The 19,508-nt window shown below is 41.0% G+C and overlaps 1 protein-coding gene across 1 annotated transcript; it reads left to right on the plus strand.

Annotated features, from left to right (window-relative positions):
• Positions 1-16,711: 16,711 nt before the first annotated feature.
• Positions 16,712-17,992, plus strand: LOC146772495 (actin-like protein 9). Its single transcript, XM_085638759.1, has one exon. It carries the CDS (start codon positions 16,712-16,714, stop codon positions 17,990-17,992), a length of 1,281 nt encoding a protein of 426 aa, XP_085494885.1.
• The last annotated feature ends 1,516 nt before the right edge of the window (positions 17,993-19,508 follow it).

Raw genomic sequence — 19,508 nt, forward strand, 5'->3', positions numbered from 1 at the left:
CGGAAAAAATCAGTTCAAATGGAAGTTGTAGCTAAGGGCCATATGTAGGTAACATACTATTTACCGATTCATAAATACCGAATTTTACCGATTCGGTATTTATGAATCGGTAAATAAGATGTAGGTAAATAATCGGTAATTATTACCGATTCGGTAAATATCGGTATTTATGAATCGGTATTTACCGAATCGGTAATAATGCATCCCTTCCCATTCATTCCTATGGGCCTGGAGGCCCATAGGAATGAATGGGAAGCCAGTTACTATTACCGATTCGGTAAATACCGAATCGGTAATAGGGGAGGCATTATCATGGGTGGCAGGGTGTCACATTGACACCCTGTTGCACCCATGATTCGTGCATGTGTGCACATGTGGCGCACATACATGCCCTAAGGGCATGTATGTCTGCCACATGGCACTTTTCAAATAGCACAAAAATGCTTTTTGAAAGGTATTCGTCATTTACCATCAACTTGTAGTTGGTGGTAAATAACGAATCCAGACATCAATAATGCACTCACTTGAGTGCCCCCTACATAGCATTTCTGGATTCGGTAATTTACCGAATCGGTATTTTACCGATTTCTTAAATTCCGATTCGGTAAATACCGAATCCAGAAAATCAGCCACCTACATCGCAAATGCCTAAATACCGGTCGGTAATAGGATATTTACCGAATTTCGGCCGTTACCGACCGGTATTTAGGTACCTTCATATGGCCCTAAGTATGGTAATAACATCTTACTTCACATAAAAAAAACTTACATATTCACTGAAAAAACAAAAGGTTAAAGTAACGTTAGTTAGGTGAAAATGTCTGTTAAAAAAACGTTTTAAACTATTAACACCACAGAAATTCACCAGTTATAGTTAAATGAATAAACTATAACAGGTGTCCTCATCATACACTGCTTATTAGCTCACATACTACCACATCTCTCGTGACACGTTGTATGACATCACAAATAACATCAGTGATGACATCTGAAATTACATAATTGATGACAACAGTGTGCAAGGCAGGGGCACGAGTAAAGTCGTTGACGAAGGCGGGCTGCGATTTAACAGGCGTATTCAAATTCAATTAACAAATCCAGAATGGTTAGGTAGTACCAACATTAAGCCACAGAAGTGTGAATATGTTCATCATTCATGACTCAGTAATTTAAATGGAAACACAACTTGAGAACAGGAACCAGAAAACAACAGAAATTTAGACCCGCCCTTCCTCCCAGGATAACTGTTTGGACCACCGATTTTTTGACAGACCTGGCCCAGACACAATACATGAGATACAATTTTTGTTGCTAGGTGAATCACTCCACTTTCTTCTCTGTCGGATAGCAGACAGGTCATATGGGTGTAACCTACTGTATGTACACTTGAGATGAATTCCAAAGTAACAGGCGGTAATTAAAGCAAAGCCGCTGTGAGAGAACAGGCAGGTCACCTTATTTATTTATAGCTTTACGTATAGATGCATTCCACTGAAGTAAAAGTAGATTCCTGTCTGAATCTTGCATTTTTGTGCCAGAGCTATGTGTGAGTAGAGAGGACATTTGTTCTGCATGCCAGACGTTGTTTTCCTCAGCGTTGTTCTATGTATAAAAATGTCCTGTGTGCGTGTGATTAAAATGCAATACATACACATGTTCCCATTCCAATAAGTAGAACAGAACATTCTTCCATTATTGTACATCAGTAGAAATGAACTTTGGTACAGCAGTAAAATGTGGCCAAGATCCTAACCTGCAAGTAATTACATTTTTATTCCGTTGTATGGTATTACATGCCCCCACTTGGAATAATTTAAATTAACCCTGTCTAGTTTGGACAGGACAAATTATTCACATGGACAGTACTCTCAAACTCTGGAAGTATAATGAATGTAGAAATAAATATTTATTTTGCTATGGAGGAGAGTCTGAGTTCTTTTATCTGCACTACAAAGAAAAAACCTCTTTAGTCTTATAGGCAGGTCATGTCATGGGGTCAAATTCTGCAACAAAATAAAATGTGTCATTTATTGTTTGGTAGAGGACTGCCAACCAAATCTAGAAATTCCCTGCGGCCTCCATCAAAAACTGACTCGACCTTACCTTTTCAGTCCAATCGCAGGAGAAGCTGTGGAAGATGAAAAAGGCAGGAGATTAAACAAAAGCAAGAGTTCTCAATAATACCAATTAAATAGAGGGTAAAAACAAAATATTCTTCAAGAGAAGAACGCCAAACATTGTCGTTTGCTGACATTTGGTAGGCACTTCCACAGCAATATGGGAATAGCATATTTCCAGGAGGGTTGCCACTTAGACAGCACTTTGACAGCTTAATTCGTATTTTGCTAGACTAGCCAGTAAAAAAAATGGGGTTATCAGCAAAATACAAGACTTTTAAAATAAACATTTAAGGCAATACATGCATGAAGCAATCACTTTAATTGTGTTCTAGAGCTGTCCAGGCTATCTCTAAATGATACCCAAATAATTATAAAGGCAAACAGTGCCAGAATTTTCATGATTTTTAAGATTACAAAGGATTTAAAATAACTTTCTACAAGTAGTGCCATCTAGCTATTTCGTAATTGAAACATGAATAAATGTCTGGCATGTCCCACTGTGAAAGAGGGACACTTTAATTCTAAGTCCACCTTAATGCACGCTAGTGTAATAAGACCCCCAATAATGAGACTTCCACACTCAATAGATTGACATAATTAGATTGCTTTGGGACCCGGTACCACTGCACCTGTTGCACCGTTGATAGCTAAACGGCTAAGAGATCAAGATGGATTTACATTTTAATTGTGCTCGAGTTCCGCTCGAAACAAGCTCAAACACTGCCGCCAACCCAAAGCATTATGTGCTTGGCGCACTGCCAGCACGTCGCACAAGAAAAGAGGAACACACTGGCCTTTTCTTGTCACACGACTTTGCTGGAGGTCTCTTGAAAAGAATTCGACAGACCTGAGTCAGTGCTCTTTCGATAGCCTCACACGCCCTAAGTGCGCAAGATTGTCTGTGGAGAATGTCTCCGTTGTGATGCTCAGGATGGTACACGTTGTGCGTCACCTCAGCGACGTCGTGCGTCAATCCATGGAAAGTTCGAGCGCGGTCACGACGTCACGCACAACGGTTGTGTTTTGCGTTTTCATTTTATGGCTCTGGAGTGGACGAGAAGGCACGCTATCAGAGAAACATTGCTTTTTCCGTTACCACTGCATCAAAAGAGAAACGTTCAGGAGCAAGTTTTAAATCGATGTAGCAGAGTACTGGTCCAACAGCTAACTATGCATCACATCAACAGCCTCCCCATATTCCATATTCCACAACTTCACCACAGCACACGCACAGTGTTTAAATGAAACCAAATTTGTGGATTTACCGCACTTGCCACATAATTTTCATATTAAACAAAAACATTGTTTCTGCCTCAGAAGGGATCGAACATTTATAATAGAAGCACTTCGTATTGTAAAATCTAGAGATCGCTTCATGCTCCTGTCCGGGGAGTTAAAATGCAGAGACTTGCGCACTATCCTGTGTTGAAGATTGTTATGACAGCAGTCACGATAAGATGGCATTAATAAGCTTTATTAACTTATAAGAATAAATGAAGCCCACACGCAGTTGATAGCAAGACGTTCTGCTCCTCACTAAAGTGCAGGCTTATCTGACACAACATTCTATGACATCATATAAATATCAAATGGACACTCCACCTATCTGATGTCCAAATACATGCTAGCTCTTATTGGTTAATAGAGCCAGTGTTCACCGTTTGTTAACGTGTACTGTGTGATTGTTAAAACAGATGTATATTAAAATACTTAATTTACTATGTACAACAGAGAGCATGGTTGGCAGAGAGTTTTGGGGTTGTGAATCACCAGAGGAAAGTTCTTGTCTTAGAGCAATCCTCCCTCATCGCAGTGTGGTTCTGGAGGAGGTATGAGCGATAGGTGCGTAAAATATAAGTAAAGTTAGATTTTCGTGGGACATATAGGGAGCTATAAAACAAAACACCAACCTGGGCAGATGCCCGGAGGGTTCTGTGTGTTTCTACACCCCCAAATAATTGGGAAAAATGGGGATAGTCATGGAAGGCTTAATAACCCATAGAGCTGAAAATACCAATGGTTAAATTAACGTTATAATTAGATGAATTGTTCAGTAACAATGTAACGCTTTAAACTCTAAAAAACACTGACATTTACCAGTTATACTTATGGTTTTCTCAAGCAATTATAACTCATACCCTAAAGTAACTATAAGTCGTGCCTCTGCCATGCACAGTTTTCTCATCAATACTTTTACTGAAAATGTTGCAGTGATTTTATCTATGATGTCATAGAAGATGTCATGAGTGATGTAATATTTCGGGTAATTAGCAGTGCATGGCGAGGGCACGAGTTATATTTACCTTAGGGCGCAAGCCCCCCGCATGCACCCAACCTCACGCTGAACACGCCCTTTGGTCCTCCACCCATTCGCCGTGCTCGGCGGTAGTTGTATTAATGTATGGTAATTATATATTACATTATGTAAAAAATAAAAGAAATTACTTGAAAAAAAACAAAGGCTACAAGGGCATTATAGTTAGGCTCACATTTTACCCACACAAAGCAACAGAAATTAACCAGTTATAGTAGTTAGATAAACTAACCATAACTTGCACCCCCGTAATGTACTGCTTATGACCTAACACAGGAAAACACTCATGACATGTTCAATAACATAATTGACGACATCGTAAATGATAACATTGCGCTGACCAGCTGCCGGTGGCCTACCCCCAATGCTCGTGGCCTTCAGCTGTGATAGAGGGGTTTGTTGCAGTGCCTGGCCTACAGCATACCTACAGTCAGCCTGCTGTTGGTGACAAATGACTTGTGTTTAGACCATATGTTTTTGGTTCTTTAACTTCACCTTTACTTATGAGTTTTCTGAACTTAATCTATATTTTCATGTTTCCTAAATTGATTTTTTTCAAATTTGCTGTAAACATTTTCTTATAGCAAATGCTTTTTGTTCTTATGAAATTGGAGAGTTTTTGTGGTTTTTTTTTATATATGTATTCTTAGTGCGTGCAATCATATTTTGATTCTGTTCCCATAACAGGTGATTGTCATGTTTATAATCACCCAATCTCTGATGATATAGGCCTTCTTCATGCAAATCTTGACCCCTTCTCACCACTTCTGCTTGGGAAATTTCATTTGGATGCTTTCCTTAAACACAATTGCTCACCCCAGTAGTCCCCAATGTATAGATGCCAGTATGGCCATTATAGGGTACTTTCAAAGTGTGCAAGCTAACTTATGAGCATTATTTTTTCTCTCCCCTAGTATAAGTAAAATAGATTCCATGCCAGTGACTCTTTGTCTGGGTAGGTGCGCAGCTAACGCAGAAGTTGTGCACACTCCCATAACGTCTGCCTCTTCGTCATCTTCATGGCTTCTCAGAGATCTTTTTTTTGTAAGGAGCATTCTGTTTCCCTTCCTTCATATTATTACTCTCTGGAAATTTAGATCCAAAATGGAGTCTGCAGAAGGTTTTGATCCTAGTTTCTAAAGGATTGGAACTTGTTTTTAAAGCAAAATCAATGTGTAACCAATCAGATGTCTCTTTTCATTTTATTTATAGTAAGGTTTCACAGACAATTCCCTATTCCCACTAATGTTGGACCATGGAACTTCCACTGCGATTGTTCCAGTACTAAAAATGATGAATGCGAAACATGTATATTATTAAAACTTAGATTTTTATAAGAATATGCATTTTGGAATTAAGTTGGAGAAAAAAAGAGCATATATGTGGATTTTGTCCATATTTCTTTCCCTTTTTGGACTAACAAATGTTTGTGATGCAAGATTTGGATTTGCAGCTCTTGCGCCATTGCTGAGGCAGAACTAGGTAAGTCGACGCCAAATACAAGTACGGTGAAATTAGTTATTTAAAAAAAAAATGTATAGTCTTTAAGCCCATAAGTTTCCCCATACCAGGTACCATTATCTAAAGAATACGGTGTGCTAGTCCCATACATACCTATTCTTCTGGGGTCATGAAGGATTAAAAAAAAAAAAATCCTTGTACACTATTGCAGAATTTTGATTAGCCTTTGAGGATGGATTGGAAGTTAATGAGACTAGAGCTTCCAGATTGTCGCTGGAATCCATTGTATTAAAGTTTTTCACTATTCACCGTGGTGGAAAAAAAATACATCCAAATATACAACATGCACTTTATATGAGAATAAGCACACCAGTGGCAACTGAGGGATATACGGCATCAGAAACACATAGTTTCACAAGCATCATAATGAACAACATGGACAGCTGTTTATTGCAGAAAAAAAGAAGAGGAAGATGGACGCCAAGCAGGTGAATACATCTGCTGCAAGCAAGTCACATGCCATCCCTGACTGACATGCACTTACTGAAGGACTTCTATAGAAGGAGCAGGGAGCCTGTGATCCCTGTTATCCAACAGTGGGGTTGCATTTTTAGTATGTGGCACGGTCATCTGCTGTGGTGAGGAAAATCTGGATTCTCGATTGAAGCACATTAAGGAACACCGAAAGATTTACAAAATATATTGTGTGTTGAGATATCCTTGTTGTTGATTCCCTGTTTATACATTTTGAGAAATATTGTAAAAGTAGGAATGTTTTTGTTTCTTAAAAAAATTAAAATCACATAAAGATGTCTATAAAAACCCCAAACATTATTTCTAGAACAAACTTTAATGCTATAAAAAAAATATATATATATATAATATATGTATGTTTTTTGTTATGTCTGTGAGTGAGAGAAAGTGATGAAATAAAGCAGACAAGAGTGAGTCAATGAAACAGTGAGTTTGAGAGGGACTGAGAGAGTTTGATGCTCTCGAAAAGGTGAGTGAGGGAAAAGGAGTGGGTAAGTGTGAAAGTAAGAGAGACATAATCAGAGAAAGAGTAATTGAAAGTATGAGGAAGGGTGTGAGGGAGAGGGAGTGCATGAGAGAGAGGACAGGTGAGAGTATGAGTGAGAGATTGATGAGGCACAGTGTGTAACAGGTGAATAAGACAGTGTGAGTAAAATTAAGGAAGCCAGAGTATTAAAGGATGAGTGAATAAAAATGAGGGAGTTGGTAAGATTGGGTAAGCGAATGCGTGTGAAGGTTAGAGAAAGACAGTGAGTGAAACTAAAGGAGAATTTTAGACACAGTGAGAGAAACAAAGTGCATGAGAGTGAAAAGTGAGAAATTGAATGCATGCCTAAGAGAGAGAATGAGTAAAGAGTGAGTAAGTCAAAGTAAAGGAGTGGCTGAGTGAAATGATGAGTGAGTAAACATGAAGATGTGAGTGAGAGACAGTGAGTGTGCCTGGTTGAAAGTGAGAGAGAGACAGAGTGAGCGACGATGAATACAAGAGAATGATGATATGTGGGAGGATGAGGCAATGTGTGAATGATGGGGAATACGTGAGCTTGTGTGTGAGAGAGTGAAAGGGAAGACATTAAGTCAACGTGAAGTAGCATGTTAGGAAGGATGTGAAATATATAAGCGTGTCGAAGCTACACACCTTGGAGAACGGAGCAGGAACGCACCTTTTGCAATCGCTGGGAGACCACAACGGAGGGAGCTTGCGCACGCCTAGGTTGGGCAATTTATTGCCACTAGCTCCGCTGATTTAAACCTCTCAGCCAATAGGAGACTGGACTACGCCATGTGGAAGTGATTTTACCTCCCAATTTGGGACTTCACTTACAAGGAGCTTGATCCAGAGCCTAAAATTCAATTTAAGGCCACGTTCTTTTCCTGTACCCTTGTCCTGATGAAGCCCGGAAGGAATGAGGGCTGAAATGCGTCAACAGTTTTGATGAGAGGAATCCACTTGAAATCAAGATGTACAATTATATTTCGAGGCACATTCAGTAAATATTTTTGGGAGGTGTAGAAACCTCATGTGCAAATAGGATTACCTCACAGTGTATTGTTTAGATTGAGGGTGCGAACACTGGTTTGTAAAAATGTGGGTACAGGTAACAAGATATTTTTTTATGTATATATATGTGTAAATGTTTTCGTTATTGTTTCTACATATCAAAATAATTATTAATTTTCCTAAGGAAGTCATTGTGGTATGTGTGTTTTTTGAAATGTAAAATAATGTAATGGGACATTGTACCATTTATAGGGTAATTTGATGTTCCCTATGGTTAGGTAATTGATATTATTTCCTCCATACCACCATTTTGTATACTGTGCAGTGACATTTTTAAGGTGCAAAAGAGAGTGAGTGGCAAATTGAATGAGAAACCGAGTGGGAGGTAGTGACCGTCTTCCATGCGACATATTATAATCTTCTTTCAAGGATAATTGACTAAAAGAAGTGGCTATTTTCATAACTTTTGAATGTCATCCTGTATGGAACTCTACAGGAGGAACAGAAGCATAAAATGAAGACAATCAGTAGAAACATTGGTCCTTGTGTACAACTCTTGATTATAAAGGGTCTTCACACTACTAACTCCTGTTTGGAATAGATGTCTGTTTATATGATTTATGCTTTGGAACAGTGTCAAAAAACACCTGGACCAACCAACGCAGTCTCCCAATTGCTGTCCCATCCAAGAGTGCTAGTATGAACAAGGTGAGATATGATCAAAGAGTGAAAATTCAAGACTTACAAGTTGGAGAAAGCATGCTCGCTCGATGATTAGGCTATTGTGCACAGAACACTTTGAAGATATCTTATATAAAGCAAAATGCTTGCGTGTCTGGTGTGTAAATAAATAAAGCATGATAAGAAGCTAATTTTAACCCGCTACAAATCGCATGTTAGACCTGCTGATTTCTTTTGCAAAACTCATAATCCCCATATGTGCATTGACAGGCATTCCACACATTTTGCCATTTATCGGCCTACTCATAGTGAGGGCCCAAAGGGTATATACTGGCTCATGGTAGTAGTACATTCCATGTAAGCACTCTAAATAGGGCGAACAGGACATCCACCAATGTCTAGCAGAGCTCCCACTTCCACCAACCTCTAAACTTCCCGTCCATGTATATGTGTTTGTACGTTAAACTAGCCCATGTGAGGAATTAAGAGAACCTATCTGCAGGAGTTGGAATTTAATGGAAAATGTAGCATTTCTTATACATATGTACACCAGTGTTTTTGGGGATGGGTTAGTGTTTAGCACAGGTGAATCTACAACTGGAAATATATAGTAAATGGAAGGTGTAGTTATGAATTCACTGTTTTGACTGCAATGTTTGGAAGTGGCTAACATGGGATAATTTATAAAAATGTGAACTAATTTAACATCTAAAGGAATATGCAAATATGTATTTTTCTACCCTTCCAAGTCTGAAGTAGGTGTGAGATTTACTTCATTTAAGGACAAGAATAAATCCCTGTCCAGGAACATGAGGGAATTGGAACACCAGTACATTGTCGAGGGCGTATTATTTTCTCAACTGCAGAAAATATTTTCATCCTTTAGAAAACCAGAGAGAGTTATCAAATATATCACTATTGTGAAAATGCAATTCACAAAAGCTATCCTGTAGCATGTCTGAAATTCTATAATTGTCACAAGTCTTAAGGTTTTTTGTGAAGCTTTTATCAATTTAAAAAAATAGGAAATCTGTACCCCGGGGAGGTCAGAATTCTGTGTGGGCATGTGTCTGACTATTTATGTTAAGTACACATGCCTAGTAATATTATATTTAGTCTTTATGACTGCAGTGGGTGAAGTGAAACCATTAATATACGTTGGCATTTGCATTATTAACAGAGCTTAATCCTATTACGCGCATTAACTTGAACAAAGTAAGAGAATAGGTACTTGGTGCCAACTTCGAAATCATCATCGGCTCAAGCAAGATTCAAATGTTGATGACTAATTTTGGTGACTAATTTGCTAAAATGAGCAATGAAGTCCATAGGACACAACAGATTAAGAGATCCACGTGCATTATTGTAAAAGCCTCTTACGTCAGGGCGTTGGAATGAGTCTTACCACCTCTTCTGGTTAAACCAGTAGAGGATGGTTTCTACATGCCATTCTGACTGAGAGGTTAGATGAGAGAAGATCAACTTTTTGCCTCCACTTTGTGCTTGCAAGTATTTAGAAGAAATAACTGGTCCGGTTAACTTCTTTCTGACACTTTCCTTTCTCCAATTGATGTCAGCTAGGTAAGGAAGCTTTAGGGTAACCACCTCACTCCAAGTCATTAGGGACACTGTCTTCAGTGCTGAAAGTTTAATTTACAAATCTTTGATTTCATGAGCATTAGTCAAATTATTTAAATGAAAGAAAAAAAGACTACAAGACCCAGAATGCATTAGGTTTTGCCACAAAATGACAAGAGTGCAAACAGTGTCCATAATAACTTGGTGGGAGATGAACACCCCAGGAAACATAAATAATTGATTTGGGGAAATACTTATACCATTAAGCTACACACATTCACCTTTATTAAAGTAAATAATTTAATACGGTTAGTAATATATTTATATGCCATAACATGCTTAATAAATTAAAATCTAAGAAGTGGAAACAACAGAATTCGAAAGTAATTTTATCACATTTCTAAGTTCCAATTTGTAAGAGAACAAGGCTTATTGCGAGTAGGAAATGGTCACATTTCCTTCCCATTGGTCATCAGTAGAATTATGCATAACTGAGTACGCAAATGTTTCAGGTATGAGTGGTACCAGAAATGTATTCCAATTTCTTGTGACTATGCATGATAGAAAAATTCAATTTCCTCTTCCAGGTATTCGAACCTAAGTATAAATTGGGATAAATCTACAATGTTCCCCCTCACACAAGGTACTACCCCTCATGCCCTGGAGTTCCCTCTGAATTGGGCAATGGATCCTGTCAAGTATTTGGGCATATGGATACATAGGGGTCCGGAGGTGGTGGTCTGTATGAGTTGTGGATGGGCAATTACAAAACTGACAGATCAAGTGGCTCAATGGATAAGGCTGCCGCTATCTCTTGCGGACCGCAGAGCCGTAATAAAAATGTTGATACTGCCCAAATTTCTATATATGTTTGGAAATATACCTAGAGTTCTAAACAAGGCAATATTTAAAACCTCTAAAACATGTATAACCCTAGCTTGAGCGGGTTAGCAGCTGAGATGCATTTGGAACGTACTAACACAGCCGTATGAGAGGGGAGAATTTGGGGCCCGGGACATGCACCTATATTATCTATGTGCACATGTTCAATTTGCATACTACTGGCATTTCCCACAGAGATATTTGCAGCCCCTGGTGGTAGAAGCTGATGATGCTCACCCTCTTCCACTCACTGCCATGGTGCTACAGACCCGGCCTGAGATCCCTCGACTAGAGATTAACACTGTAAACAGTACTTCAAAGGCTTGGAGGGGGATGGGTGATAGAGTGGGTAGGGACTACATCTACGCACCGGCTATGCCCCTCGCTGCACACCCAAGCGTATCGGTCACTCATGAGTCGAGAGCATTAGCGATACTAAGAACAGCAGAGGTGAACACGCTAAGAGATTCATATATTGGTGGGCTCTTTCTAACATTATTCCGCGATGCTCGGATTCGTCCAAGCTGAGCTCCATGCGGCGGTGAGGTCCTTATATCCCGAGTTCCCGAAAGAGCGATGATATTAAAGGTGTTGCAGGTGCTGCTGACTAATGGGACATGAAAAGGGATAATAACTAGATTATATAACATATCCCATAGAGAAAACCAAAGGGACAGAACTGTGGCTCTCTACTGGTGGAATGGAGTGCTAGACACGTCACTATCTCTGGAGGATTGTGAAGCATGCTGTGCTCTCACCACGTGCCTCACAGCCAATTGCAACCTTAGGATAGTTCATTTCAAGTATCTCCAACAAACGTATTACAGTCCTGCACAGCTCCTTAGATACGAGTTCCGGGATGATTCCTCAAGTGAACACTGTAGTGGCGGGGCAGCCGACTTCTTACTTCTTGCTTGGGATTGTAGGCCTGTTTATAGATTTTGGACCCAGGTGACACAAATTCTGTCTGAAAATCGTGCTAGGGGATGCTAAATCTCACTCGCCAACTTACCACTGGTGAGCCGCTTGCAAGAAAAAACTCTGCCATGCAGCGGTTGGAGGAATATGGCTGGAAATCCGCATTAAAACTCTGCTGGCGAAGTGGAATATATCGCCCACCACTAGCTGTAATGAGCGGTAATGATGAAATCAATCTGAAGCAGGGACGTTTGGCTCTCAAAGGCTGCGACTTTTTCAAGAGCAGTCGCCCACTAGTTGTTAATATCACCTACATTTTCTCAGAGTAATTTAGTTAGATAACACATTGGATTAATAGTCAGCAAGCCTAAGGGATGAGATCTGTGCCTCTAACAATAGCAGTCCAAATTTTTTATTAAGGAAAATAACCATGTATAAGTGGTTTGTTTGATTTTCTCTTGCAAAAGACTTGGATCAAGCAGTAAATGCCTGATAGGAATTTCTAAAACTGGACGAGGGCCACGGCTCCATGCTGTGTGTTAGCCATTCTCACACACTTTGTGTGTATTTTTTTAACTCTTTATTTAACAATTTACTTCTTCAACAACAATGGGTAGCATCAATGTCTTATAAATTCTGCCGCGAATGGCAGAGTTCCTATCGTATTTATGCATTCAGTTACGCGCTCTTCCCACCCTGTCCCAATCAACAGTCACCTCAAGATACATATTTATGTCCAAGCTGATTATTCATCACTTAATGGCAGCCATGCTCCTCAGTCCATCTAGCTTTGCCTTTTGATGCAGTCAGAGATGGTGGGACCGGAGTCACGTAATACCTCCCCATCTCCAAGCTCCTCCTCGTATTCTACTTCCAACATTATACATTTGTCGATTGTTGTCACCTGTAGTTCCCCCTCTTGACTTGCTCTGTGGGCTCTCAGATTCCCCTTCTAAGATCATATTCAACATTTGTCTCAATATATCTATTTCCCCCTCAACTTTTGTATCCGTTCTGACCATCTTCATATGGACTTCCTCTACCAGACCTCACTCCAAGAGAGATCTCTCCTGCAGCTTTGTATTTTGGGACTTCTCTGCATCTAGTGTGTCGCCAGCCACCTCTTGGCCAGCAGTAACGCCAACAGAGCAAATTTATGCTGTGTTCTTTGGCTTATAGGCACCACCTAACTGACCTCTCAACTAGTCCTGGGCAGAATTCTGATCACGCTGGAGTAATTTTGGTACTTCTGCATTGCTCTTTGGCACAGAATTATGATAATTCCGTGATTACACCTCGAGTGACTAAGAATGTTTTGGGGGTAAAATCCTACAGTGACAGCACATTTAGCAAGCATGAAGGGCTCCTCACACTCGCTGTTCGTGTTCTGTTGTGTTCAGCACTCTTTCTTAAAGCCACGTGCATCCTTGTACCCATTTTGGACGCGAGGGGATATTTTTGTGATAAGAAATAGTGCTAAATGCAGAATTACTCTTCTCACATAGTTCAAGCGTAATCTTGCAGAATTCTTAGGTAATTACACGAGTTACGGCCACCCCCTACCCTCAACCCATATACTTGTGCTGCCAGTCGACGCTCTCACTATCTATGCCCAATAATCTATTCATTCTGTGCAAGACTATGTCATATGGAGGAAAAATGATTCCTCTGCTTTGCATTAGGGACACACAGTCCTGCCCCTGAAAATATCCTATGAAGCCTCATTGGTGTCATGTATGTTTGATGCAGAAAATTAAAATGGGTCAGTTTGAAGCATGCATTACAGGAGATGTCTTGCGCTTGACTACATGTTCTATCCCAGCCTTTGTCTGAAGTCTAACCCTGAATATCCTCTTCCAATGACATCCTGGGGTCATCTGGCTACTTTCAAGGCCTAAAAAAGCCCAGAAACTAGCCCTTTCCCTCCCCTGGTGGTTAGCATCATCTCTAACATCTCCGAGGTGGCGAGCTTGTCTAAGAAGTCCGTCCAAATCTCTCTAGATGTTTGTGATATCCGAGCGTGTTGCAGGAATTCCATGGGGGGGGTCACAGCTCAAATGTGATGAAGTGCTCTACTGGATATAAATCCCCCTAGTGTATTGCACCGCCTTCTTGCCATTGAGCCAGAAACATTACCTGGGAAATACATTTATATGGTTGCATCCACCAGAGTTCCATTTGTCAGGAAAGACAAGGAAGACCCTACACCCACTTGCCAGTGAAGTCCTACGCGCTCGCCACTCTACGCACCACCTCAGATCGTTGCCACGCATCATTGATAGCGCTTCATAGTGTGTTCATCCCTTCTGCAAATGTTTTCCTCAATTACCCTCTCCACGGCATGGAGACCGACCTTCATAAATGAGTACGGTAAACCAGTGCATCATCTGCATACATAGAGAACACATGAGTGACACCTCCCATGCACACACCCCACTGACCCAGTTTCTACCTGCGTATGATGGCCAGAGGCTCTATTACACAACTGAACAGCAAAGGGAAAGGGGACATCCCTGCCTGGTGCCCCACTCCACCGGACATCGCTCGGAGACTATCCGCCCTGATTTAACCAGCGCTGTAGATTCAGAGTATAACGACTTGATCCACCCCATGTGTTGGCTACCAAATCCCATCCTCTCTACTACTGCAAACCTTTACCACCAATCTGACGTATCAAACATTTTTCAACATAAAGCACTATCAATGCCCCTTCCACGCATTTCATCTCCGTGGCATGCTACACGTGGTTTAACTGTCTTGATTAATCCCCGGTGGGCTTTATGCACCAGGAATATTATGACTCTTAAACAAAAAGTCTCCAAATGTTTTATATCTGCATTGTTCATCATTATAGGCCTGTAAGAGACCCAGACAGTTTAATATCTTTATGTGGTTTTGGTAACATAACTATCCCCACTTTTGTTACTGATCCCAGGAGAATGCCCATTTCTCTGGATTCCTGGTAGAGCTCCTGAATTGTATCCTCTATGGACCTAAATCCCTGTGGCAATCCCGACTGCTTCTAGTAGTTTTTCTGATCCCAGTTCCTCCTCCAGGAGTTCCCTCTGTTCGACCGTACGCCTAGGTATAGGAATGTCCACCATGGAGTCTTCCCCTGACTCCATCTCCCCTCCTCTGGTCTGTTGCGATAACTCCTGCAGGTGATGGCTTGGCAAAGACTTTATTAATATTTCTGTGCGTTATCGCTATGCCCCATTCAGGTTGTTCTACGGATAGGATGCAGTATGGATACACTCTGTGTGTTTTTAAAGTGTGTGGAATCTCACAAGATTTTTGTATGTGATGCCATACTGGGAGTACAATGTTTACGCAGAATACCAACCCAGGAAAATATGTCTAATCACCTTTATTGAACACGAATTGTGTGTTGTACGTGTGCAATCCCCCCACCCCTTCTTGTAAACTTAACGAAATATGAGGGTGAGTTCAGCAGTCCATGATAAGGCTGTGCGATTTAAGTCATCTTGGAGCCCTTAAGACTATGTGACCCATACAGTCTAATGGACTCGGGGTCTGCAGAGCTGGGTCTTAGAGCCTGACTGTCTAAAGCATGTATCTTTAAACTGTGTAATGTTAAGACTAGTTCTCAAATTGGAGGTGTAATATTGTAAAATCTGTGATTCTGACAGGTACAGTAGATTTAGGGTTCAAATATATACATTTCATGCTATCTAAGGGATATTCCTTACATTCATATATCAGCGCACTCACTAATCTAATCACTGTCTGAACAAATTACTCACTCACTTGCTCATCCACTGACTCACTCACTCATTAAATCATTCATACATGCATCCATTCATCGACTCACTTATTACCTCCCTCGGCACATGTATGTTTTCAACACTGGTTCATCATAACCTCACTTTTTTCAAAATCAACCCCTGTTTTTTAACCATACCGACTGGAGGCAGGAATAAAATAGGTAGACCTACTAGTCATGTATTTTTAACTTAGTTTAGCATTACCCTCCACTGCCCTCCTTCAAGATCCTCTTTATTATTGTATAAAAACACCAAAGAAGTGCTCCCACGTAGCCGTAGGTCGCAGCACGCCCGATCCGTGGCAGAGTGGGATGGATCCGATGATGAATCATGCCACCAAGGGGCAACCCTGATGGGTGAGGGTTTTCTTTTCTTTTGGAGAGTTATGAGATGTCCCCCTACTGGGTTCCCGGTTTTGCATAAATAGTATGTAGTTTAGGAGGACGAACCCAGTATATACTCTTACTCCCCCCTTTTTCTGAGTCATGTTTTCAACACACGTTCACTGTATCTTGAAGGACACAGTCACAACAACGTGATCTTAAGAGGTTCTTAACAATTAGAGCTCATGTTGAAATTTTGTCTCACCCTTATTTATATGTATGAACTTACAGCTTGAAAACAAAGATGGAGTATTGAATGGCCGTGCTTTTTTCTGATGATATAAACACGCCATTCCCTTATCGTATGGAAAGCAGGCCACTATATGCTTTAGATCTTGATTTGTTTATGCAGTAAGAAGGCTTGAGGTGGTCTTCCTGAGGTCACCTGGTCTGCGACAACATTATCTTTGGTGAATCTGATTGGAGCTTTCTTGAGATGACATCATAGCTGTCTTTATGACGTCAGCAGCAAGACCACAACATTCACTTGAAGTCAGCACTTCCTATGCTATGGAGATAGGTTTCTTTGTCCCAACTTTATAATTTGTGGCAGAATGTTTTCTAGAAGCCCTCGACCACCGCTACCTTTGCCGGTCCTACAGTCATCCAGTGCTGGAAAGAAGCTGTTAGCGGGCAATGTTCCGCTAACCGAAAACATAGATGCAAGTCTTACAGAGAGTCTTGCTGCTGCAAGCAACTCCAGTGCAACACTGCAGTCTAGTGTTACAATGAAAAAGACTGGTGCAGTGGTGATTGACACCGGCACGGGGAGTTGTAAAGCTGGCTTTGCTGGACAAGCAACACCAATGTCTATTGTGGACACAGTGATTAGCTATCCCCTGGGGAAGTCCCTAAAATGTGGGAACATACGAGAACCCTATTTTGTTGGCCAACTTGCCTGGGACCAGCCAGATGTGAGGATCGTGGAACCGGTGAGGCACGGCATCATCGTTGACTGGGATGCTGTGGAGACCCTATGGAGGCATATCTTCTACCATGATCTGAGGGCCTCGCCGGAGGAGCACGCCATTCTGCTTTCGGACCCTCCACTGTGCCCCACCACCAACAGGGAGAAAATGGTGGAACTTTTGTTTGAATCCTTAGGTTGCCCGGGCATGTACATAGCATATCAGTCTGTCTTGTCGGCCTATTCTTACGGAAAAATCAGTGGCTTGGTGGTGGAATCTGGGTATGCCGTGACTCACACTGTGCCCGTTCTCCAGGGATACAATCTTCCACATGCTACAGAGAGGATGGACCACGCCGGGAAAGACTTAACCGAGACCTTGTTAAAGATGTTGTTTGAGTTTAGTAACGCGTTCAACGATAACACAAAGCATATTGTGGAGGACATCAAATGTAAATGCTGCTACATTGCCCTCGACTATGAAAGTGAAGTGAACCTCCCAGAAAATAACTATTTGGTGGATTATCAGCTTCCTGATGGGCAAGTCATCACCATCGGTAAGGAACGGTTTCAATGCCCCGAAGCACTGTTCAGGCCACCAGAGGTGGTTGGAATTAGCCAAATAGGAATTCACAAGATGGCAGAAAACAGCCTAAATAAAGTCCCAGCAGAGTGCAAGAAGGAGATTTCTGAGAACATCCTACTGTGCGGAGGATCTTCTCTGTTTGAAGGTTTCTACGAGCGGTTCTGCCAAGAAGTTAAAAAATGGCCACCTCAGAGTAACGTCATATCCCTTCCAGAAAGGAAGTACTCTACATGGACAGGGGGCTCCATTTTGGCCTCCTTGAAAGCCTTCCAGTCTTGTTGGGTCCATATGGCGGAATATAAAGAGCAAGGCCCGCATATTGTCCATCGCAAGTGCTACTAAAGAAATTAAACTTCTCAATCTCGCCAGTCAAAAATGGAAAGTCCTGAAAATATATAAGCAAAAAGTAATAAATGACTGAGTATTATGAAACAGAAGCCAGTGTCCTGTCTAGTCGCATAAGGAAGAGTGACTGCCTAGCTAAGATGAAAGTAGGGTAAGATAGCTTGAAATAGAGAATTTTGGCATAAAAATTCAAGGCTAAAAGTTGCTTTGGTTGGTCACATTAGTATGCTCAGGAGCTCTGCAAGGATCTTCTCTGCACCAGCCAAAGTATAATTAACTTTTCCACTTATTTTCAAGGACCCTAGCAAAATAGAATTTTGCCCCCTGAAGTGCTCCCCATGCACAGTACAAGGGGTATTTTTCTTACCTTTTTGAAGTGGTTTGAAGCCACCAGAAGGTGGTGTCATGGGGCAGCTGCTTTACCTCACCTTACAGAAGTGCTGGCCACCTTTGGTTAGGTTTGGTTGGGGAGAGAATGTGGCCTAACGGCTAGGGCGGTCGACCACGGAGCTGGAGAACTGTGTTTGAGTCTTGGCAGGGACGCTCAACATTCTGGTACTCTGGGCAAATCGCTTAATATACCTGTGCCTTACAAAAATGAATGTGTCCGCCTGTAATGTAACTGGTGCTCATGTAAAGTGCCCCGATACCTCTGGGTCTCGTTCGTGCTATATCAACCTCCACCCCAATAAAAATATATATATATATTAGATAAGGTCCGGATTTTGCATCAGGATTGCTCCACTTTTTTGGCATAACCCCGATGCAAAATCTAATTTGTTAAATATCATAATGCCTTAAATGTTCTCATGCTATACCTGATGAACATATGTATGATGTCTAAATACCTCTCATGTCACTTCTTCTGATGTCACTTCCAGTGAGGTCACTTTCTGTGATCCCAAGTGCGATGACACGCCTCGTGATGTCATGCGCTGTGATGGCATGAGCCGTGATGTAACTTGCATACTGCTTAACTTGGTTAGTCCCCCCATTTCTGTTTTGTAGGACTTGTGCCCTGCACCATGAATAGTTTCTCCTCGTTATTTGCTTTGCTTGAAAAACGAAACTCAAGAAGTAAAATAGGGAATTGCATAAATGAAACTTGTGAAATGTAACAAAGGTCTTGCATTAAGGTGCAAGAGATCACTGTTTTGGAATGTAAAGTTTAAGAGGTATAAGTAGGGCACTGTAAAGGCCCTTTTCAATGTATTTGCTGCTGTTTACCACTGTCACTACCAGGACCCTCATCTTGCTCCTGGAAAGCTGTAAATCATAGATATGCAATCATGCACGAATTAATAAGAACGTCCAACTTTTGAAACTCATAATTGGAGTAATTTATTTCATCTAATACATACTGATCCTCAGGCACAGTTATTTATCAGCTATGCTAAGTGCTGATCCAATACTGAAGAACTCTTAATAGAGCACCAAATCTATTGAGGAGCTCAATGCAGTACACAACTCTTAGGACCTGATTCACAAAGGTAAACATAAATGTTTTTGTGTA

The sequence above is a fragment of the Triturus cristatus genome, chromosome 12, assembly GCF_964204655.1.
Source record: "Triturus cristatus chromosome 12, aTriCri1.1, whole genome shotgun sequence".
In the NCBI taxonomy this organism is placed as follows: domain Eukaryota; kingdom Metazoa; phylum Chordata; class Amphibia; order Caudata; family Salamandridae; genus Triturus; species Triturus cristatus.